The sequence below is a fragment of the Acomys russatus genome, chromosome 10 (assembly GCF_903995435.1).
Source record: "Acomys russatus chromosome 10, mAcoRus1.1, whole genome shotgun sequence".
NCBI classification, from domain to species: Eukaryota; Metazoa; Chordata; class Mammalia; order Rodentia; family Muridae; genus Acomys; species Acomys russatus.
Window position 1 is genome coordinate 35,756,239 of NC_067146.1, and position 25,779 is coordinate 35,782,017.

At 41.1% G+C, this 25,779-nt stretch overlaps 1 protein-coding gene across 1 annotated transcript in view; it reads right to left on the reverse strand.

Annotated features, from left to right (window-relative positions):
- Vps50 (VPS50 subunit of EARP/GARPII complex) overlaps window positions 1–25,779 on the reverse strand; it is an 88,018-nt gene that overhangs the window by 53,601 nt on the left and 8,638 nt on the right. The window contains exons 3-9 of the mRNA XM_051151984.1: window positions 16,899–17,021; window positions 15,749–15,820; window positions 13,559–13,612; window positions 10,235–10,305; window positions 9,607–9,724; window positions 9,310–9,345; window positions 7,879–7,961 (exon numbers count right to left, since the gene is read on the reverse strand). Of these exons, the coding sequence (XP_051007941.1) occupies window positions 7,879–7,961; window positions 9,310–9,345; window positions 9,607–9,724; window positions 10,235–10,305; window positions 13,559–13,612; window positions 15,749–15,820; window positions 16,899–17,021 (557 nt within the window). The remainder of the gene's footprint in view (window positions 1–7,878; window positions 7,962–9,309; window positions 9,346–9,606; window positions 9,725–10,234; window positions 10,306–13,558; window positions 13,613–15,748; window positions 15,821–16,898; window positions 17,022–25,779) is intronic.

The following is a 25,779-nucleotide window of genomic DNA, read 5'->3' on the forward strand; positions in this document are numbered from 1 at the left end:
CAAGCAGTGCCCAGAGTATGTACAATAATGTGAGCTCCTGATGATAACCAGTACAATTACAACAGAAAAAGAAATAACTGAGGGCTCCACAGAGAATTAAGAACTAAAAGTTCATGGTACATTTTAAAATGTACCATGCACCTACATGAATAAAAAGTAAACTTTCACAAATATAGTTAATTTCTACAACATAAGAATAAAGAAATAGAAAATAAACTTTTAAAAAGTCCAATTTAATGAGACCAACTATCAACAAAAGCTATGTAATACAATGCCAAGCTGAAATAACTGGGCTTAAATACATGAAAGAGCAGATCATATTAACAGATCAAAACCTCCAACAATGTTCTCACCAAAGTGATCTCCTATAATAGCCAAACTCTAGTCAAAAGACAAACAAACATTCCTTTTCATTTGGAGAAACGAGTAAGCAGCTTCTAAAATCTCTATGGCAACTTAAGGAGCTAAGACCAGCTGAGAAGACCATATAGAACAAGGTTAGCAACACCTTATTGTAAAGTTACAGCACTGGGACAGCGTGGTGCTAACAGAAGGACACAGAAGGAGGCGAGTATCAAGGGCAAATGGTTTGAACATACACTTGGCATGGGATATTCAACTGTCAATAAACAAACAAACAAACAAAAATTAACAAGTGGCACTTGAGTGCATTAGTCATTCTGGTAAAGCTGCTATGAAAAACAGCAAAGTAGCAAGCAGAATGGCCAAAAGATACTTTTAAATAACTCAACATGGCATCTTCAAATTCTGGCTGGATATGGATCAAGTGGACAGTTGAGGACTGCCCCACAGAGGGGACAGCTCGGAAAGCTCTCTGAAAACCTCTGAAAGCTACTGCAGTCCACATTCTCTGTGTCTTAGCAGCTCCAGGGCTGTGCACGCACAATTCTTGGAGCCTATTTGTAGTGGGCAAAAAATTAACATTGACATTACTTAAATTATATATTATGAAAAAAGGCCTCTGAAGTCTAATAAAATAAATACATTCACAAAATAAGTTCAAGCTCAAAAACCATTTTTAACAATAAGTAAAAGATGTAATAAGAATAAGTAACAACTTTAGTTCAGCACATTGAAATCTTAGGTTTTTGTAATGTTATCTGCTGATGATAAACTTGACTCGAAATTCCTAGCAGCCCAATGCAAAGAGGGAGATTCACAATACATAATTATCCATAAGATCAAAGCATGCCTGTCAATTAAAGACAGAAAAACATGCACACACAGAAGAAAGTTTACTTCTGATGTCATTAGGCTCTGGGAGAAATGTTCATCATCTTTTTAAATAAGGAGAACCACTCGTTGTCAAAGCACCCTTGGCAATCCTACCCTCACGCTATATCCTCAACAAGCCTCTCACTACAAGCTAAGCAGGTAACACCACAGGGAGATGGGCACATCGACAGACAGACAGACAGACAGACAGACAGACACAAAGCAGTTCACCAGAAAGGACAAGTAGCAGCATGACGTCTTGATGGTCTAAAGATAAATGTTCAAACCTACTTTTTAAAAATATACAATGCTTGGCACATGCATATTTTAGCCTGAAGTCAGACACTGGTGGTTATATTCTCTGGTAAAAACTGACAGTGAGCAAAATGAGACCCTTTGGCCACCAGCATTTGAGGGTTGATGTCTTGGATGTACTCAGCTCTCTCTCCAGAACTGACACGTGACATACAGCACAATGCACAGGGCTGGGTTAGAGGAACACTTAGCACACGTTCTGCCCTCCTGTCCTGCCTGGGGGTTTCTATCTGCACTCTCACACTTTGATTGCCTGCTTAGTTCTTAAACACAACCAAGCCTGCAGCGCCTGAAGCAGAGGGAAAAATCACACCACTGCCTCGTGTTTAATAAACATTTTGGCAGCTTCCCCCAAACAAGGATAGAGCAAGAATGAGGATGGAGTGAGACTCTTGACTTCTCAGTCACTCTCCAACTCCTACCGCAGACCCCCATGGCCTCTACCCCTGCCCAGTGCTCACCGCTAGAACACCTCTTCTGCCAAATACCACCAAGCTCTCCAGTCCTAACTGTCATCTTCTTTAGGAGATCCTCTTCCACTCACTTCCTGGTCTCCTAAGGGTAGCAATACACTGCTCATAGTCCCCTATATTAAATAATTGGCACCTGTGACTGCATCCCCAGGTACACGCCTCCAGGAAACCAGCATTACTCCTCAGTGACTCCCCAGGCCCAAAATCACTACCTGACTTGAAAGCCAATAATGGGCATCTGCAGGTCAAGTCTGCAACGCAAAGAAAACTTAGCCCTCATTTTCTACTTTAAAAACTAAAATTACAAAAGTAGAAGGAGGGGAAGAGGAGCAACCACATTAGACTCTGGTCTGCAGATGCCTCAGCAACAGAGAGCTAAAGCTAGACACTCTCCTCCACCGAGGGAGGTTGGAAAGTCCACCTGACCCTGAGCTAGACCGAGAGGAAGAACAACAGTACAATAGCACCTTTGAGGTCATTTTCTTCTAACACTAAATCGGTTAGAGGAAAAAGTGGGGAAGAGCCTGGAACACACTGGCACAGGAGACAACTTCTTGAACAGAACACCAACGGCCCAGGCCTTAAGGTCAACAATTAATACATGGGACCTCCTGAGGCTGAGAAGCTTCTGTAAGGCAGGAGACACTGTCCAGAGAACAAAGCGACAGCCTACCGACTGGGAAAAGATCTTCACCAACCCTATATCTGACAAAGGTCTAATATCCAAAATATATAAAGAACTCAAGAAATTAAACACCACCAAACCAAATAACCCAATAAAGAAATGGGGCTCAACAGAGAAATATCGAATGGCTGAGAAACACTTAAAGAAATGCTCAACGTCTTTAGTCATCAGAGAATGGGACTCAAAACGACTCTGAGATTCCATCTTACGCCCATCAAATGTAATCTGAATAAATTAATAAATATACATAAAATGCAGGAAAAACAAAAAACAAACAAACAATAGAACCTCAGAACTGGTAATTGTTTTCTTTGAGGGAACAGTTTCACTTTGGAGGAAAAAAAAAGTACTTCTAAATTCATTCACACTAGCTCAGTCACTATAAAAATGGTTGTGCATTTATAGAATCGTCAATGTAGCTGGTGTTGACTGCAGCTGTTAGTTACGGTTACATCACTCTCTTCCTGTGAGCATGGTAATATAAAGAACATGCAGAAAACTATAAATATAAAACCTAGAAGTCAATTTCATTTTATTAAAAAGGTTCTCAGAATCTACAACCGCAGTTTGGCCACAATTGACTATTAATTAAATATACACAGAGAGAAATTAGTGATAAAAGAGCGGGCATTCGCTGAGTAGCTTTTAAAGAAGCCCTTAGGTATCAGTTAGAAATGTGAGTTCAAGCCATTTTAGCCAATTAATCAAAGTATATTTAAAAGAATTACCCATAAACATTTTGATGAATAAAAGCTACATTATGGTAAAAAAAAAAAATCACTAGCTCTAAGACAGAAGGCTAAAAGCTTTTCAAAGCTATCTGCAAGCTCAATAGAGTGAACTGAATGCTTCTGCTAAGTCCGAGCATCACTAGAGAAAATGTAAAGATAATGTATCCATAAATAACTAATTAAGTGCTTTTATGTAACTGCTGTAGCGCACACACACACACACACACACACACACACACACACACACACAGACAATTATAAAAATTGGTCTTAGAAGGCTACAAACAAATCAAACCATTGTACAAATATGATGACAGAAAGAGACAAGATGGTACAAAGATAATTAGCATTGTACCAGGCTTTGCCTGGTCTGGTACTTACGAGCCAGGTATTTCAAGTCCATTTCTTTAAGATGTCCGGGCATCAGGCTGCTATATAAGGTAGGCTAACTCCTAAAGGCTGTCTCCAGCTCTAAGGTTTCCTGAGTCTGACACATGCTGAGTATCTGTCTCTCAATTACCACATCATTGTATATGAGTCCACAAGGTCTAAAACTTTTAGAATGAATGTAAGTAAATGGAATTCCAAATTTATAGTTTATATCTATGGTCCATGGCAATATCAATCTGTTTAGCTTAGATCTCACCTGAAGGGGGTCCAATCTACTCACAGGAAAGAGGATGTACCCACAGACCTCAAAGAAGACCTGCCTTCCAAATACTGTGAAAGGAAGCCAACAACCCTGAGAAACCATGAAGGATCTAGGCGAGCAGACATGGCCAGACCACAGCATGGCCAGTCAGGTGGCTCACATCTCTGGCCTCAGTCTTCAGAAATCCTCGGCCTAACTTCGAACACAACCAGCACAAAGCTTTAGGTCCATTTCTGAGGATGCCAAATAGTCAAACGTCACTTTACGGATTCTTAATTCTACCGAATTTGGAAAAACAAAGAAGTCCTCAGCATGGATGTGTCCATAGCTAAAAGCTGTGGACCCTCACTGTGTAACTTTAGTTCACAAAACTGTCAAGATCATATTCTGAGAAAAAATTAAGGGCACTTTAAAAGTACAGTACTCAAAAAACTCATTCTGACAACTGGCAAACATTCCAGCACATAACACAGAGCTCTCAGGGTCTGTCAAAAAAGTTTCTCTCCAATGAAATAAAAAGTAATAAAGTAGTTATGACTTTTGGGATAACTTTACTTGAAACTAATTTAAGATACATTTTAGCTGAAAAAAATTAAATACTTCATTCAGATACACTTTAACATAAACACATTCTGAATCTTATACCAGTGAATTCCAACTATATGACTCCATGTCAATCAACTCAGGAATTTTCAAATAACATTGCAGAGATCCTCTGTCAGTCATAAAGTGAACAAAATTGGTATTACAGTTTATATTATTAACACAGCCCATCTCAAGAAGAGACACCTGTTGCCGTTCGCTCTGTAGCCGACTGAGTGCCTCAAGTGTCACTTAGAGCAGTGAGTGCTAAACTAGAGAAATGACATGAGGTCTCCTACACACAGCCATTGCTTCCTTATGAAAGAGCAAATGTGCAAATTCAGGATTTGCTGCTTTCAGAACCTTGAAGAGTCAGCTCGAAGACGTTCCTAATCTACTCAAGCTCCTCCTCGTAGACCACTAGACCTCTTTGCTCAACCACAACCTTTCCTTTTATTTCAAATAAAGGAAGCATGTGACTAGAACCTCAACCAACCAAACCTAAATTAAGACATGGCCAAGCAGATACATGGTTCAGACAAACTTGATTGAAATTAGAAAAAATAATCCATCTAAATGATGAGGTAGTTCTCTTAAAGACATTTCTACCGGGGGGGGGGGGGCAAGTGTGGCAGTACACACCTTTAGTTCCAGCACTAAGAAAGCAGAGGCTAGCTTACACACACATAGTAAGTTCCAGACCACCCCTGCCTCAAAATGAATGGATGGATGGATGCAAATAAGTAATTATAAGGAAAATATTAGTAATTATCTAGTATTCAACATAAATAAAAGATTTAAGTAGTACTTAAATTTTTAGTATGCAGATTCAATTATAAATTAAGTGCTACTCCTAAGATTAACAGAGTATCAAATTGTTTTTCACTGACTCTGGTCTAGGAGTCACAGGATCATCGCAGACACAAGGCCTTCATAACATAGAGCAAGTTCTGCATTTGAGAGATGTGCTGCACAGAACAATGAAAGGCGCTAGCAACTAAGAACAGTCTACTTCAACATTGCTGTAGGAATAAAACTCACAAAAAATGAAATACTTAATGTCATAATAGTTAGTTAACTGGCTTGATTAAATCATTCCATGCTATATAGAAAAATCATAACACTTTGTAGTCCATAAATATAACTGTTAATACATAAAAGTATAAATAAACCTCAAAACTGAGTAATTTTTTTTAAAGAAAGAAATGTGTGGTTTTTGCAAGCAAGAACAAGGTGTAGCATAAAGAGACAAAAGGAAACGAGAAAGCGGCAGAGCTAGGCAGGACAGACAGACTGAGCTACAACAAGCCAGACAGGCTCTGGCCCCACCATACAGTCGCAACCAAAGCTGCACATTTAGATAAATCACATGTCTAAAAACCCAACTCCATGCAGCAATTTTTGTAGGGAGCCTACGGTGAGTTCATGCTACCACAACTTTCTTGGGACACACAAATATATGTGTATCAAACTCCTACACATTACAGAGACAAGCTTCCTCCTTACCACATACGTCACTGGCGCTCGTGTGTACAATGTGTGCTTTTAAAATACTGTGTCATCTAAAATAAAGCAGTTATTAATTCATCCTGCCATGCAGACCACTTTCCCCTGCATGTCCCAGAATGCCTCAGCATGCAGCACGTCCATTAATATGCAAGCTCTAGGGAGGAACTTCTTGATAAACTCTGAATTAGCTTCAGACATTTCACAGCCACATCCTGTTATATAAGACATTTACTTTAGCATAGCTAAAACAGAATTGTTAATTAATGGAAAGTATAGTTTCAACACAGTTAACCAGCTTCCTCAATTTCCTGCCACCAAATTCTATATTCATTTTTCCCTGCTGTAATAGACAGTGACCTTTGCAAAGTCAATCCTTGCAAAGTCTTGCCGTTTTGTGTTCTATTTTACTTTCCAGTTCTCACTCTTTTCTGTCAACTTTCAAATATTCAAGTTTCTCTATTCTTAAATCCAGGTGTTTTCAGGTTTTTTTCCTCCTTTTATATCTACATTTCTGTCAGTTCTCCCTAAATCTGACCCCAAAATGGTTGACCATGACTTCTTTGTTGCTATAATCTAACATACAGTCTCAGTCCTCGTTTTTCCTGGCATTTCTAAAGCTAAGGTTTCAGTCACAGTGCAGGCAGTTCTACCCTGGCACTCTGATTTTGGCCTAACTAATACCCACCCAAGCTTTCCTTCAGGTCCTCATACGAGGCCCCCCCAAAGGTAAATCTGGAGAGAGATTTCAGAGCTTCTAGTGCACATCAAGTGTCCTCTCCTGCATGGCAGCTCTAGTTCTAGCCGCCCTATGCAAGAGCACTCCAAGGGTTTGTATTGACTGCGCTGTGTATGCTGCCCCACCATCCTGTTTCCTTCAAAGCGAAGCCTGGTACAAACACCTGGTAAACACACACCTAAGTCCAAGTTACTACCAGCCTGACAAATGCACCAGAAGAACAACTAAATGGTGTTCTATGTTTTCTCACAACTCAGAACATGTCAGAAGTTTCCAAGCATCTGCATAAGGCACTGGGTTCACTTCCCAGCAAAGGAAAAATATTTAAAAAGTGTGGAGAGAAAACGTTGGAAAGAACTCCTAAGTACAGAGAACACACTAGAGGTGATTCTATATTCATTTAAATAATCTAGCTTGGTGTAAATGGTGCTGTTGCGCTTTTTCATAATGACAGTTAATAATCGCAGCCAGTTTAGCATTCTAAATTTTAAAATACTCATTTTAAGCAAAAGATAAAAGACAATCATTAAATACCACAAAGAAATAATATTTAAAATGTCCAGAAGACCAACCACTTAAACCATGGGTTCTTTCAAAGAAGCTCCAATAATACTCTCAATATTTCTACAATGGGCAAAGCTTAGAGAAACAGTCGCCAAGAGATGGAAGATGGGAGCAGATTTATTCTCACCTATTATTCTATAAAAATGACATCACTCAGACTGGAAATAATATGAAAAAAAGTTTCCAGAGGGTGACAAGAGGCAGGACTGCAAAGCACTTGCTTCCATACTTTAAGAGGTATTAAGTTATTCTACTACAGTGGCCCTGCATGAACACAAATGTTAAGCCAGGAATGTCACATTCAGCCTCAGTGCCTACTAACATCACGTGCTGACAAATTCTTAAATAAAAGTTACTGAAAACAGAGTCGGGTTAAAATGTGTGTACTAGCATACCTTATACAGCTGTAGTGTTTGAAAGTGCTGGCAGCCTTCTGACACTCCAGGCACAGCTGGATAGCCCCTGGATAGTCCTCCTCCTTAAGACAGAAGGGGAGCCATTAGCCCGGAAACAAGTCCCGAGAAAGCCTGATAAAGACACACTAATGCTAATACGCTCACGATATATCTCTTAAATAAAGACCAGAACACTAATGAATGATAAGTAACAAGACAAGCAAATTTAGAGGCAACTAACCTCAGGCCTAAATATATGTGGAGAAAAAGTTATGCACCAATTCTATTCCTTCCAGTACTTAGTAGCATCCCTGCAGACGTGACACACAGGCTGAAGCTGCTTCTGGGGAGGCTCCTTGTAAAGTGTCGTCTGCATTCTATTCGCAGTGAGTTTCAATCAATAAATATTTCTGAACAAATATTGATATCCTGCATAGCTTAGGACTAAACTGTCTCCTAAAACCCCATGTGACAGAGGCTTGGTGGCCAGACTGTGGTGCAGCATTCAAGAACTCGAGCCAATTCGAAGGAAGCAGGGCACTATGGGTGTGCCAAGGAACATACTGAACCCCACCCCCGTTCCTCGCCTTGCCACCCTTCTTCCCTTCCTGGATACCCAGAGGTGATGGAGTGATGCCTGTCTGCTAGGTGCTCTGTCGGCCATGCTGGACTGCCTCTCCTTGGGCTTAAACACACAGACCCCAGTGACCCTGAGCTGAAACCTCTGAAACCGTGAGGGGAATCTTCTTTCTACCAGTTGATCTTCACGGGTATTTTGTCATGGTAACTAACATGTTAACCTAAAAACACGTTGTCGCCGAAGTAGTAATTTAATACCAAATGAGTATTTCCCATAGATGTCTCAGACCCTAGCTTAGCAGTTATAGTTTAGAGGTAGCAGTGAGTATACAGAAAACTAAAAACCTATTTCCTTATCTTGTATTTAAATCTAACAGATATAATTCAAATGCCAGGGCTGCTAAGATAATGAATGACAAAGTACCTATCCCAAGGAGATCAAGTAAAAGAATCCCATAATATTTACTATGTCATTTTCAGAAAATATCAAAGGGAAACAAACGGTTAGCACAGGAAACAATTATTATATGAGACACGACATACAAGGAAAATATTACCCATTTCATGAATCACTTCTGTATGTTAATTGTGAAGTTTAATTTGATTGTTTAGATTCAATCAAAAGTGTAAAACTAGCATGCAAATACTATTTCAAAGTAAATGTTTTCCCAAATTTCATTTTCCAAATGAAATATATGTTTACAAAAAAGGCTCAAGTACCTTTCCTGTTACATATTCTCCTTATAGCAGGTACCACCAAAGAAAAACATTGATCAGAATTTCATCCTCCATGATTTTTTTCTTTGTAATATTAAATTAGCATCATGAAATTTACAAAGTTTGTTCGCTTACCTCCAGCATCTCACTTAAGCGTACATCAGTTCTTTGCTAAAAAAAAAAATAATAATGATAATAATAATAGTAAGTAAATCTGTTTCAACCACAAAACTAACTAATTATATCATATCTTTAAGACTTATTTTTATTATTCTTAATTCTTTGTATGCAGGAGTAGGGGGTAACAGGCAGAGATGAGCCACCTGAAGTGGGTGCTGGAAATTAAACCCAGGTCTTCTGGAAAAATAATTTGGGCTCTGAACTGCAGAACCAGTCGGCAAGTTTTAATTTAAAAAGGTTGCTCATACATACCAATGTTTTTATGGTTCTCAGCGACTTCAGAAGTCCAATCAGCAACTGACGCTTCCTTTGATTTGCAAGAAGGCCTAAGCTAGCCTGAGTAAAGCCTTCCTTCGCAATGTTCAAATGTCTGTGGAGGTGAATAAGAGCGTGAGCATTTTCTGTACTACAGGAGTACTGTCCACACACAGCAGTTACGCATGCAATCAGCTGGAGAGCCAGGTTACTGAAATGAGGAGCATCATGCTCATGGCCCAAGCTAAGCCAAGTACAGATCCCGACTAGCTATCTTAAAGCAGTGCAGAAGTTGACAGAGTAGTCTTATTATCTATAAATCTAGTAATAAAAAACTGGCACTGCGTTATGGAGTATTTGCTGTTTCTTTTTTTCTTAGTAACCCGTTTCTATTGTATATGACAAAAAATAGCCTGTAACAGAAAGAAAAAGGAAGTGTGTAGGGGGCACTGTTTCTTCACTACAAATAGTGTACGAGATCTGTTGGTGCTTGGCACATGCCTGTCTGGTGCAGTTTTTGGATTGTATGTCTGCTTACTGAAAGGTCCTCTGCACACTACAGCAACGCTGTCAACAGCAGATCTCACAGCTGCTCTTGGAATAGCTCTGAGCATAGTGAGCATACCTCCTGCCATTGGTGCAGATGACAGCAGCCAGCTGCAGCCCTGTCTGCAGTGACGTAACTCTGTCCAGCTCCTGTGGGAAGAGCAGACACAGACTCATGTTCCTAGTCACGGGACATTCTAGGAAGGCTCTAGTGTTTTCAAAGACACTTAGACCTGAAAACTGTTAAGTGTATTACATGAAAAGTAATGTAAAATACCTCCTTCCAATTGAGTTCCACAATGACAAAATGTTTATAAGTATTGTCTGTAAGGAAATCTAACCCTGATCTGCTTCAGACAGGAGTACATCATTTATATAATTTTCTGCCCAGGAAAATCTTACTAAGTGATTAAGAATACAACAGACCGGATTCTTGTCTCTAAGGGGGTTCCATGAATCCCCTCCCCCCTTTTTGGTGCATGTATGCACTATGAGAACCTATGCGTGCGTGCACTATGAGAACCTATGCGTGCGTGCACTATGAGAACCTATGCGTGCGTGCTCTATGAGAACCTATGCGTGCGTGCACTATGAGAACCTATGTGTGCGTGCACTATGAGAACCTATGCGTGCGTGCACTATGAGAACCTATGCGTGCGTGCACTATGAGAACCTATGCGTGCGTGCACTATGAGAACCTATGCGTGCGTGCACTATGAGAACCTATGCGTGCGTGCACTATGAGAACCTATGCGTGCGTGCTCTATGAGAACCTATGCGTGCGTGCACTATGAGAACCTATGCGTGCGTGCACTATGAGAACCTATGCGTGCGTGCTCTATGAGAACCTATGCGTGCGTGCACTATGAGAACCTATGCGTGCGTGCACTATGAGAACCTATGCGTGCGTGCACTATGAGAACCTATGCGTGCGTGCACTATGAGAACCTATGCGTGCGTGCACTATGAGAACCTATGCGTGCGTGCACTATGAGAACCTATGCGTGCGTGCACTATGAGAACCTATGCGTGCGTGCACTATGACTATGCGTGGCGTGCGTGCACTATGAGAACCTATGCGTGCGTGTATTGTGAGAACCTATGCGTGCGTGCACTATGAGAACCTATGCGTACGTGTATTAAGAGAACCTATGCGTGCGTGCACTATGAGAACCTATGCGTGCGTGCACTATGAGAACCTATGCGTGCGTGCACTATGAGAACCTATGCGTGCGTGCACTATGAGAACCTATGCGTGCGTGCACTATGAGAACCTATGCGTGGCGTGCGTGCACTATGAGAACCTATGCGTGCGTGTATTGTGAGAACCTATGCGTGCATGCACTATGAGAACCTATGCGTGTGTGCACTATGAGAACCTATGCGTGCGTGCACTATGAGAACCTATGCGTGCATGCACTATGAGAACCTATGCGTGCGTGCACTATGAGAACCTATGCGTGCGTGCACTATGAGAACCTATGCGTGCGTGTATTATGAGAACCTATGCGTGCGTGCTCTATGAGAACCTATGCGTGCGTGCACTATGAGAACCTATGCGTGCGTGCACTATGAGAACCTATGCGTGCGTGCACTATGAGAACCTATGCGTGCGTGCACTATGAGAACCTATGCGTGCGTGCACTATGAGAACCTATGCGTGCGTGGCACTATGAGAACCTATGCGTGCGTGCACTATGAGAACCTATGCGTGCGTGCACTATGAGAACCTATGCGTGCGTGCACTATGAGAACCTATGCGTACGTGTATTATGAGAACCTATGCGTGCGTGCACTATGAGAACCTATGCGTGCGTGCACTATGAGAACCTATGCGTGCGTGCACTATGAGAACCTATGCGTGTGTGCACTATGAGAACCTATGCGTGCGTGCACTATGAGAACCTATGCGTGCGTGCACTATGAGAACCTATGCGTGCGTGCACTATGAGAACCTATGCGTGGCGTGCGTGCACTATGAGAACCTATGCGTGCGTGTATTATGAGAACCTATGCGTGCGTGCACTATGAGAACCTATGCGTGCGTGCACTATGAGAACCTATGCGTGCGTGCACTATGAGAACCTATGCGTGCGTGCACTATGAGAACCTATGTGTGTGTGCACTATGAGAACCTATGCATGCGTGCACTATGAGAACCTATGCGTACGTGTATTATGAGAACCTATGCGTACGTGTATTATGAGAACCTATGCGTGCGTGCACTATGAGAACCTATGCGTGCGTGCACTATGAGAACATAGGTGTGCGTGCACTATGAGAACATAGGTGTGCGTGCACTATGAGAACCTATGCGTGCGTGCACTATGAGAACATAGGTGTGCGTGCACTATGAGAACCTATGCGTGCGTGCACTATGAGAACCTATGTGTGCGTGCACTATGAGAACCTATGCGTGCGTGCACTATGAGAACCTATGCGTGCGTGCACTATGAGAACCTATGCGTGCGTGCACTATGAGAACATAGGTGTGCGTGCACTATGAGAACCTATGCGTGCGTGCACTATGAGAACCTATGTGTGCGTGCACTATGAGAACCTATGCGTGCGTGCACTATGAGAACCTATGCGTGCGTGCACTATGAGAACCTATGCGTGCGTGCACTATGAGAATCTATGCGTGCGTGCACTATGAGAACCTATGCGTGCGTGCACTATGAGAACCTATGCGTGCGTGTATTATGAGAACCTATGCGTGCATGCTCTATGAGAACCTATGCGTGCGTGCACTATGAGAACATAGGTGTGCGTGCACTATGAGAACATAGGTATGCGTGAACTATGAGAACCTACGCGTGCGTGCACTATGAGAACCTATGCATGCGTGCACTATGAGAACCTATGCGTGCGTGCACACAGAAGTCAGCAGATATTGGACGCGCTGCTCTTCGCTCTTCCTGGTTCCTGTAGATAGGGCCTCTCACTGAGACCAGCCAGCAAGCTCTAGAGATCCTTCTCACTCCAAGTCCCACTGCCCTGGGGACACACACACACACACACAAGCACACCCAGCTGCTTACATGGAAAGTGATATCCAAACTCTTGTGTATGCCTCAAGCATTCTTACCACTGAGCCAACTCTCCAATCTATAGCTCTCCGTTTCTGGTGAGGACAGAAATCTACAGATTTAGTTCCAACAGCAACATATTCTTACAATGGCCCAGACTGATGAATTACTAATCTATACATTTGTCACAAAGTTCATGAAAGCAATTTTCAATGGTTCTTTTATTTCAGTTTGGTAAAATGTCACAAATATACGCATACACACACACATACACATGCACACACTACAGAGAAAAGAGTAAGTATACTATCTTAAGTTTCAAGTAAGTCACTCAACCATTTTTAAACTTTAACAAGCAGTGAAGAGTGTCCTACCTTTACATAAGCAGGCTGTTTTTCAAGAATCAAATCTGCTACTTTTTTAGAGACCTACAAGAACATACAAACAAAAGAAATAATGAAAAACCCTCACATTCCACTGTACTATTTATTTCAACTTCTAGAACACACTGGGAATGACCCTTGTGGAAACAGTTACCCAGGCTATGAAGTTAGCATAAATTAGCATAGACACAACCCTACTGCAAACTCAATAAACGGCCATGTGTGCAAGGGATGTGTGCGTCATTACCTGACTTGAGAAGTAGAAAGAAAAGCATGACTGTCTTTAAGGGCAAAGAATCTGACATGGAAGGATGAATGAATTTGTTAAGGCAAAACTTAATTAAATGAATTTACAGAGATAATTAATCCATGGGGGGAAAAACTACTCATACCATGTAAGAAAACAAACAAGTCACTTGGTCCTTACTTTGAAAAGTTGAAAACACATGGGTTTTCTCACTGGTTTGTTTGTTGGTTGGAAGACTATAAAGTTGTGGAAGTTTGTTCAACTCCATGAATATTCATGTGCACAGGTTGATATTACAATAATTGTGAGCACAAGGCTCCTAAGCTTTAGGGGCCTTTTCAACTACACATGACATGTAGCATCAAGCTGGGCCAGGCAGTCACTAGTGAGGCACCGTTAGCTCCCCTCCCCAGGCCAAATGAGAACAAAACTTTAAACCAGTGGTTCTCAATCTCCCTAATGCTGCAGCCCTTTAATACAGTTCCTCATGTTGTGGTGACTCCAACCATAAAATGATTTCATTGCTACTTCATAACTGTAATTTTGCTACTGTTATGAATTGTAATTCAAATATTTTTGGAGACAGAGGTTTATCAAAGGGTCTCAAGTCACATGTTGAGAACAACTGTTTTAAACATACTAAAATAATTGCATTAACCCTTTATGTTTGTTTAATCTGCATAAAGCATCATTGAGATTCTGTAAATTACTTTCTATACTGTTTCTGATCTATGAAGTGTTTCATTAAAGTTAAGAGAGTCAGCTTTAAATAGCTTTAGACCAGTTAGTGAGGAATACGCGAGGCTAATCCTCAATGATATTCGAAGAATTCTAAAGATTCTACAAGACTAACAACAGCCTAGTGTAGATAACGCAATCCCAATCAGAAAGTGTTGAGTAGGAGCTGTATCAGGGAGCCCCAGCTCTCCGTCACAGAATCTGCCCCATGAATCTGCAGTGCGCAGACAGAACCCAGCCAATTCTACTCAGAGGAGTTCACAAAGAAAACAGACGGTGTAGCTGCTGGTAATGTGCACTCCCACACCAGTGCTGTCCCACCCACAAGGCCTCCAGCACTGCTCTGTGTGTAAGAGAAAAGAAGCATTTGTCTCCTTGATTTGTAGATCTGTCAGTAATAATGTGCTACATGCAAACAGACGTCTCACTTCAAATAATTGATTCAAATAACAGACTTGTAGCTTCAAATAATTAGCAAGACCAGGACACCATTAACTACTCTTCCACAAATTTCATAAACCTAAGTTCAGCCTCACACAAAGGAAATATACACCTGCAGAACATCATAGCATTGAAGGAAACAAGAGTGAAGCTAAGCCAGCTACCCATTGTCAGAGTCATACAGTGACAACTGTGACTGTCTGATCCTTAGAGCTACATTGTCTTTACATATATTTCAACTGTAAGTGGGACTTCTGCTGTGAGATTAAAACTTGCTCCACTGCAAGAATTCCGGGCAGGGAAGCCATACACACATCCCAGGTGCCTCAAGTGCTTAGAAAGAAAGCTCCAACCCAGCAATTCTTAACCTGTGGGTCATGACCCCTTTGGGAGAATGACCCTTTCACAGGGGTCACACATCATGTATTTAAATTACAATTCATAACAGTTGGAAAATTACAGGGATGCAGTAGCATGAATTAAGTTTATGGCTGTGGGGCACCACAACATAAGGAACTGTATTGAAAGAGTCACAGCATTAGGAAGATGGCTCTTTGAGCACATCAGGAACCACGGTTCTCAATCTCTAGAAGGAAGCCTAGCAAAGCACCAGCAGAGAATGTGCAGAGGCATAAAACAGCACAACTATGTCATCAGAGTCATGACAGGCAGCAGGACGTGTGTGTGTTACTGCTCTGAAAGGTACAGCTCTGTTTTCGTGTACAGTTTTCCCAAAAGGAGATGCATTTACTTACTGCAGCTTGTTGTTGTTTTAATTTGTCTCTGTATTCCTCCAATTCCTGCAGATTGAGAACAGGTGGAAGCTTCTATAGCAGAAAAAAAAAATTATAGCTGAAGAATAAGATCTGTTAAATTTGCTTTCATGTCTCAGAATACTTCTAACTGGAGAACTGTAAACTGTACATGCAACAGTGCCACATCCCACTGTCCTCCAAACTTCCCTTCCTCCTCGCCAGTCACAAAAGCCTATGTAGCTGTTTCCACAATCCTCTGCTTTTCAAGCTTGTCCAGCCTGCTACTCCCACTGCTGCTACTCCACCTCTCGGCTCTCACCCACCCGGCGTCTCGTCAGGGAGTGTTTAAGTGATTTTGGCCAGAAGAGACTAAGGAAAGACTCTAACCCTATTGACCCCGTAGTCTACCTGGCACCCCTAATTATAAGAAATCCCAATGCAGATTTTCCCTCTAGAATATTATGAATAAAGTGAATACTACAGTGACAAGCAACACTTTAAATCAAGTCACCATGAAGAAGCAGCAAAAAGTACATACAACTGTGTAGATCAGGAAACCTATTTTGACTTTTTCAATGGAGTCCTCATCAATTTACACTGTCAGCATTTCAACAGTTTTGTACATATAAGGCTTTTCAACAAAATACACATTCATGATCAAAGAGGCAGTGCTCAGGCCAAGCCTGAAGCGGCATGCTTGTAACCCTGGCTACAGAGAAGGCTGAGGGGGAGGCCCACTCAAACCTGGGAGCCTGAAACCAGGCTGCATACCTACAGTCAAACAGAAAGGCTTACATGGATTGTCCAAGCATTTATTTTAAATTTTAAATAATTAAAGTTTAATTTTAATTTTATTTTAATTAGCATTTTGAACATATCTCAGACATATGAAAGCAGAGAAGCAATACAGCAACATGCTGCATAGTAGCAATTAACTACTGAAAACACAGAAGTGCTTCTTTAGCCAGTGCTCTCAAGTTGTACTTTATAACATGGGCTGACAGTTCATTAAATTCATGTTGTGATAATCACAGACCTACCAGTGTTATTAAAAAATATTAGTTCCCTCCAAACTTTAGATCTCACAAGTTCATTCATATGCACTGAGAAAATAAGCTTCAGATGTGTTTTAATCAAAGTTTCCCTTTACCTCCAGCTCATATTTAACAATATCAAATGGGTCCGCAGAAAAATAGACTTGCTCGATACTATTAATTAGCTCTTGTTCAGCTTGAGGGTCGCTTGGCTGTTCTCGAAGTTCCCTGAATTCCTCCTTTTAAAAAAAAAAAAAAAAAGTCATAATTACAGTATATGTAACTGCTAAAATTCCATCTGCGTAGAAATAAATAACCTTGTATCCTCAGTCACATACCTCTTGAGAAACAATCTGACCAATAATACAAACTAATTAGAAATCAGAAAACTATAAAGTAGCCAAACACTAAACCACTGCTTTTCTACTGAAGAGAGGAAAAAAGAATTCAGATTGTATTCTGAACTGCTTTTTGTATGCCAGAAAGGTTAAAAGAATGTAAATGTTTAAGAAAAGCAAAGCAATCAACTACCTCTACCTATCATAGGCCATACCACTGACTCACATGTTATCACATCAATAATATTCTAAAATCTGTCTGACCACACACAGCAAAACACCACTTCAACAGCTCTAGGACACAGCGAGCACTGGAACTCTGAGAAGAACCAGAGGGCAGTGAGGCATCCAGCCCGAGGGCCGGGTTACAGGCTTCCTCCTGTGTGCATGGTGCCTCTTCAGGGCGCACTAGCCCTGCAATTCAGGGTCTGATGGTGTACCACAGCTGAGTGCTAGACAAAGGGTCCTCCGTCCCATGGCTTCTAAAGAAGCAGGAGAGATCCCTATCCCTAATATTAGTGTCCTTACACTGTGCAATTGCACTGAATTATTGACAACCCCTTGGTTAACTAACTAGAAAATCTCTTCCCACACAGGCTAATCAGGGTGACACTACGCTAAGCTAGGTATGGAACACATGCCTATAACCCCAACATTTGGGAGGCGGAGGCAGCAGCAGCATATCAAGGCCAAGGACAGCAGAGCTATCCAGCATAACTCTGTCTAGGAAAAACCAAGACCCTCTCTCAAACAACAGCAAGAAAGACATTGTTTTCAATTAGTTCTTTGAGAATTCCACATAATATACTTTAATCTTATTCAGTATCCCCTTCTCAACTCCTCCCAGATCCACCCCTTTCTTGCTCACCTGCCCAACTTTGTATTCTTTTTATTTTAAACCCATCAAGTCCAATTTGTGCTGTACAAATATTCTTAGATGTGCCACCTTCTAGTGGAGCATGGGCTACACTCTTAAGGAAAACTAATCCTCCTTCTCCCAACAGTTCAACCATTATAAACATGTGACAACTAGTCATTCAACTTTTCAAGGTTAATATCAAATATACTTAAGTACAAAAATGAAGCAGTTATTTTAAAACCTTACAATCATTAATATAATGCTTAGTAAAAAGCTTAATGAATCACTACTAAATGTATTTGTTTGGAAGGTATGGCACAGCACACGCGAGTAGCGCAGGAGACAACACACAGGAGCCGGTCACTCCTTCCACAACGTGAGTCCTGGAGATCTACCTCTTACCAGGTTTGCTCACTGAGCCATCTTATCAGACCAAATCATCACTAATTACGTATACAAAATTATCACACTATTTATCAGCTAATTAAAGGACGGAGTGATGGTCTATAATTTATTGTGGGTACTTGTATACCCTTTAAGATATCTTATACTTTATATTTTTAAAATTATAAACAACAGAAATACCTCCAAGTGTAAATTCAAGCTAACAGTGTGAGGGCGCATGTCAGAAACTTTAAAGACCAATGTAGTAATTAAATTTAAAATGCTACTACATTTAAAAGCATTCAACGAGAACACAGGTGTAAAAACCAAGCCTGTACACAAAACTCAATTTACAAAATACACTAACAAGAAGAGGCAATGATATGAGGACTCTGGCTAACAGTACGATGTGACAGGCAACATGAATATAGCAAGAAAGTCAGCATCCTGCGCTGGGAAGCAGCTCAGATGCTAACTAACACGTTTTCTTCATAGGCCTCAGAACCCACAGGGATAAGAAGTTTGCTGAGGTGACCTCAGCAATGGAGAGGTAGAGACAGGCTAATTCCTAGACTCTCTAGCCATCTGGCCCAGCCTATTTAAGAGAGTCCAAGGCCCAAAGGAGAGAGATCTAGCAGCAACACCAAAGTTTGGCCTTTGGACCATACCCATGTGACCACGTACACACACCTGCATGCACACACACACACACACACACAGAGAGAGAGAGAGAGAGAGAGAGAGAGAGAGAGAGAGAGAGAGAGAGTGTGTGTGTGTGTGTGTGTGTGTGTGTGTGTGTGTGTGTGTGTGTGTGTGTGTTCGGAGGAGGGGGGACAGAGAGAGACAGAGGAGAAACCCTACCATCCTCGCAATGAGAGCCAGGCTTCTCAAGTCCTAGCAGATGTAAAGGAAGTTACTTGTGACTCTAACCCACTTAGCACCGTGCACAGTGGTGCTCAAAGTTGGGGGTGGAGTGTGAAATGCACACCACCTGTGGAAGAGAGGCAGCTTCCACTCATTCAGTGCAAGTACAAAGCAAGAGGGATGAAATGGAAAGGGAACTCAGAATTTTCCAGCAAACCTCCCTCCCTTAAAAGGACCCCGGCACCTAAAATACAAGTTTCAAGAGAGTGATGCTGCCTCTAGCACCGCAGACAAATAAAGGCAGAGAGTACCATTCAAAAAGAAATTTGAACATGACCAAATCGGGAACGTGGGAAACTATCATTTGAAGCTAAGGCAAAACCTTGACACATACATGCAGTGAGCCAGCGCCACTTTCACATTAAGGATGTGGCTGGCGTCAGCACACAGCAGCAGGCTGGCACTGTCCTCCAGCCCAGGACCAGGCTGACCTGAGGGCGAGGGCACCTCAGCTTTACCTGCATCTCTACAACCCTGGAAATTTGATTTAGCCTCTTCAGACCTTTTTTATTTTTTATTTTTATCTATTTTAAAGTTATTAAAATTGCCAAAGGGAAGATGTGATTTTATTTTAAAATATCTTACAAATGTACATTTCAAAAATGTGATGAATTTATTAAAAAAAAAAAAGGTACCATCTGTGTGGTACACAAAGGTCAGATGCTATTCCTTGACAGAGCTCTACTCAGTCAACATGAGAGAACACAAAGAGCTAACACGGAACACCTCATTCTGTACTACCACGGTCCTAAATGAAGGGCAGGGATAAAACCTAGCAAGGCAGGAAAGGACATGGCATACAATGTAGGAATCCTGAAGATCCAGCCTGCCTCCATCTTAGGCTCAACAGCCATCTTACAGTAAAGACAAACGAGGTTCATTCCCGTCTATGATCAAACCTCTGTTTCTCAAGGATGGGGCTGTGCCCATCTGCAACCTTAACTGCAAACGCCTCTGTACTGCCTGCTCCAGGAACGGCAACCATACCTATGTCTCAAAAAGTTAATAACCATCTTGCAGCCCTACCTTGGTTTCACAGGGGTTGTTACTGCTGCCCTGTTATGAGTACCTGTTTTTATGACCACCTTGCAATCACGTCTTTGTTTCAGGAGGCCCTTATGTCCTGTAACCACACCAGCCTATTTTGTCCACCAAATTCCCCATTTAGGAATCCCCACCCCTGACCTATAAAAAACAAACAAACAAACAATAACAACAACAAAAAAACCCTTGTCTTCCTCACCAAGGCTGACCTGTCAAGCCTCACCTTGGGGGAAGGAAGCTTGCTTTAACTGCTTGCTTGCTTTAATCAACTTGGCCCTGATGATCTGGGTCAGTGGTCTTTCTCCTCCCACCTTTGGGATGAAACGCAAACCAGATACCCTGATCCATTACTGTATCCTTTCGACCCATGAATACACATCTGAGCTCCTTCAAAGTGTTCGGAAGAGACTGTCTCTCACAGCCCTGCTGCACGTGCAGCCTTGGGCTCTGCTTCCACCTGCCCGTTCCCCAAGTGCTCCCTTCCTCAGAGCTAGGCTGCCTGCTCAGTCAGACCCCACACTTCAGACTGCAACCCATCATTATGCTCCGCAGTGCCAAGATTCACAGCACTCCAATAATAACCACAGCTCAATCTAATATTCAATATTCAATGGTATTCAAAGGAGTATAAAACAAAAAGTTGTGGGAGGCAACATGTCCATAAACTCTTAATGCTTCTATTAACAGGAAATAACAAAATTATTAGATGACTTGGGAGTATTTATGTATGTAAATGAGAAAAACAGACAGAAGCAGCTCTATTGCATATTTTAATGTAATTGCTGCATAATTTTTTTAGAATTAAAAAGGCGCTTAACATGAGAACTATACAAAAATATGCAATTCTTTATCTAAAACAGAAATTGACATGGTAATTTCTAAGTGTGAGATATTTTATTTACAAAATGAACAAAAGATTCCCTAGAAAAAATTTTAAGGCAAACAATAACTAGAACCAAAGAAAATTCTTTATGGCATATCAAATATGTTAAGAAAAAAGGTTACAATAATGAGATAGGTAGAGTAAGTTTAGAATTAAATAGCTCAGTCTTGCCAACTGTTATATTATTAATGAAGTGCTTAAGGATTTATTTAATAGCAAGTTTATGGTTTATAGTTTATAATTAAATTAGTATTAAGATTAATGTAGTGTAAATGCTCTTTAAAATGTGAAAACCCAAAACTAATTTGTCAACAAGTAAAGGATATAAAATGCAACAAAACTGCCAATCACTAAAATATAGAAAATGTACATCAGTATACCTCCTAATTAAAGCTGGAAAGAGACAATTAAAGCCATGGAATTAACTGCAGACAGAGGAAACGTAGAAAAGGCAAAAGAACAAATGCCCCACGCTGCCCTCAGGCGCTCGCCATTACCTTCCCTTGATCAGTCAGTGGAGCTACATATAACAAACACTCATTTTATTCTCAACATGTAGAGGTCTCCTAGATGACATCATCCAGAGGTGAGTAAAATTCGCCACTGCCCTCAAACAGTTCCTAAAGAGGGGCCGGATGAACAAATAAACAGCAAGGCAAAGCAGAGCTGAGGGAAGGAAGGAGACAAAAGACACCAGGGCATAAGTGCTCTCAACCTGAGGGAAAAAAGAGCCATTCAAGAGACAGAAGAATAGGTAGAAATTCAAGTTCAAACTGAGGATCAGAACAAAATGCAATTATGAAATTATGCTGCAGGATGAAGCAATAAAGAGCCTTGATTAGAAAACAACACAAGAGGGTAACACTGCAGGCTCACCAGGAGGCAAGAAGAGGCAAGGCAACAGTTGGGACTTTTTAAAACCAGGCATATGTACAAACGTCCATGTATGGGCCTTAGAATTTTGATTTTCTCTAGTTAAAATAAATAAGATGTGCCATTGTGCCACTGTTTCAAAAATAAGCATTAATGTTCAATATTTTATAAATGTTCAATAAAGCAGGCATGATTATTTTTAGCAAACTGGCGAGGAACAGTTATTTGCTGTTCTCCATCACACACAGGTTGAATGCATTACGACCCAGCTGCTCTTCTACTTTGATCATCTCTGAGGTAGATAAAGCTACATGAAGGAACACACATAAACCATACATAGTGAATGTAAGTCCACGTGCAAAAAGAAGAACCACCGCGGCAGGTATGTCGGTCAGTGTCCCTCTTTAGCCAGGCTTCTTATCTCAACAGAAAAACAAAAGGCTTTATGGAGATTCAAATCCATAAAACAATTTAAGCCTTCAAATGAAAGACATTATGAAAAACATTTCTAGGATATTTACAGCTTCTAAGGAACTGAACGATCACTTTACAAAACAATTTCATACCAGGGTTTATTTCTAAGGGAATGCATCTGTGCTTAAGGGAAAAAATACTCTAGGTTCTTTATACTTCCTTATCGCTTTCAAATTATCAAAACTTCAAACAAACTGAGCCCACAACTCAACCTATTCTAAGTAGCTAGTTGTAACTGTGTGACAGCCCCTCGCAGTTTAAGTCAGCACACACACAGCTTAGACACATAACCCTTTCAGGATTTATTCGAACAAATTACATAATTGTGTAATGCAAATTGACATAAAATTCTTCAGTTCACAGACCAGAATGAAAACTGCACAAAATTAATAGAGTAAATACTGGAACCCCAACTTCCCTTTCTAAATCAGAGGACAGTTCACATAGGCTTGATTCTCTACCTAGAAGGCAGATGAGAGAGAGAAAGGGGGTGGGGAGTGGGAGGGAGAGGGAAAGAGGGAGGAGAGGGAGACAGAGACAGGGACTGTGGGTTGGAAGGATGGTGAGGAGAGACTTTGTTCTCCTAGAGCACACATTTGCTGTTTGTTTTCTTGTCTCCCTTTGCTTAAAAAAAAAAAAAAAAAACCTGTTAGCATCCTTTCATCAGCAAGACAGCAAGACAGCAAGACAAAAATGACACTGTTACAAATGCTAGAGCCAGAAGCTCCATCCTCATAAAGCTAACATCCTGTTAGAGCCCTAATTGGAAGCAAAAATAAATAAATAAATATAGTTGCCAAAATCTATATACAGTGAATAGGAAAAATATACGGTTTTCAATATCTGATCAGTATTATGAAAGTCATAAATCACTGAACAGATACAGGTTTGATCTGCTTCCAAATGGAACCACGTAAAAGCTGTTTTCAGATCTCAGATACCCTAAAACCATGTACCACATAAGACTGTAATGAACTGTCAGATGTCTGATTATGTGGGGAAATTGCACATTTTCTTATATTCCCAGTACAACAACAACAATAGTCTATGAAATGCGGCGGCTTCCTCAGTCTGTTGCTGTGGTTTACATAAGGCAGGAGTGAGCGCCCAGCCTGCGCTCACCAGGCTCTCAGTGCCACCTAGTGGAGTGCTGGTTACACTACAGTACGAAAGGCGGCTTCAGCTGAATGATGTGTGAGCATTTGTGTAAGGCTGTTAAGGTATGACTATTTAAATGCAGACTTAAAATAAAATTAAGTAATAAAAGTATTTTTATCCAATTTATGCAAAAAGTAATGAATAAAAATGGATTTCAACCGAATTTATTGCATTTATATAGTTAAAAATCACAAAAATCGGACATCATAAATTTCTTTTTTGACCCTTTGCCAAATATTTGTACCTATTTCTTGTACAGTTGAAATGTCAACCCAAGTCTAGGATTTTATTATATTTCTTCTAAATTTATTATATGAAAAACATTGAAGATATATAATAACATTGGAAACCTTAAAATTTTTAAGCTATCTTTAAAAATAATTCTCAGCTTCAATGAATATTAAACTGCCTGCCACTATGCAGAGATGCTAATACTGGAGAGAGGGCACAGGAACAACTGGGGATACGTACAGAAAATCCAATGCATACCTTCCTTGTTTTTCTTTAGTTTTACGGTGTCTTTAGACCCTCTTTAAAGGGCGTGGTCTATGCTGAGGACTGGCACAGCACCCCCAGCCTCGGGGCTTTTCAGTCGTTCACCATTCATAACTAGTAAAAGCCTCACGTCTGGATTCCGCTTTCTAAATGCCCCTCAAAGGTACTGCTTTTCCGTCCCTCCACCTTATGTTTGCACCTTCCTCAGCAGTGGCCCAACTTCAGGCCCTGGGTCACAAACCAGCCCGGGTACCCACCGCCTTGCTGGAGCTTTCCAGAGGCCCTGCGCTCAGTGTGCCTGCTCCTGAGCGGTCTGCAGCGCCTCTCCACCGCCCTGCTACACCTAGGGAGCGGAGCCAGCATGCAATGTGCAACTAGGAATCACTTCGACCCTAATCAGCAGCAGCAAGATCCAGCCTTTATTCTAGAGCCTTCCAAGTTATCACAACTCAAGCTAATCTGTTTCTTTCTTGAATTGAGAGCTCCTTCGTCCAACTAGAAAGATATTATGATAAAGAAAAAAAATTCATGCATTAAGCTTGTAAACTGAGATGTTCACGGGAATATTAGGGAATTAAAATCTGAAACACATCAGACATTATAAGTTGGGTCTCATTTGTTTATTCAAATTCTCTGCTCAAAGGAGAAGCATAATTAAATATGCTTTGGGGACCAGAATGTTACAGCAGTAAAAGGAAAACGTGAGCTTCTTGAACAGAAGAGATTATCCTCACTGGCCTACCTGTACACTAACGAGTGTGGCCATGCCATTGAGTGGAAGCACTTACACATTTCCTCACAGCGTTTAAGCTGCTTAAGTAGAATAAATTCCACCTTCATCTTAACCCAGCACTCAACAGCTTTAACCCAGTAAGATACTGTATTTTCCATGCAACTCATAAATGCACATTTCAAATTCATCTCTAGAGCATACCACACTTTGGTAAAACAACATAAGGAGAACACACTTCAAGTAAAGGGGCGCGGCCTCACTGAGCTTAGCCATCCCCGTATTTCCTTCAAGGTCTCTGTCACAATTTGCCATCAGCCACTTTGTTTACTGTGGGTTTTCCCCTTTGTAGTGTAACAAAGTTTCAGCTTTGGGAAGCACCTGTCTTTCCACTGCTGGACTGCCAGGTCATACTGTGTGTCTAGCACACAGTCAGTGCTCAAAATTGTTAATGGAAATTCACAGGGAGACTACAGGAAGGAAATGTCACCCTTCACAATGCTGGTTACTTTTGTAATGTTTCTCTAGGGACTGCTTTACTACTTTCACAGAGTATAAAAGGGTTATTTTAAAATACTCATTTCAAACTAGTACTTTCATTTTTTAAAATGTAGGATCGGTTTTTGAAGACATCAAATTTCAAGTTACCAAGCACAAGCCTCCACACAATAATTTTAAAGCAACTGTACTGACAGAAATTATCTACTATATATACTTAAGTACAGTCACATCCAAGTGGGGTGTGTGTGTGTGTGTGTCTGTCTGCTGTCTGTCTGTCTGTGTGTGTGTGTGTGTGTGTATGTGTGCCTGTCTGTCTCTTCCCTCCCTCTCCCTC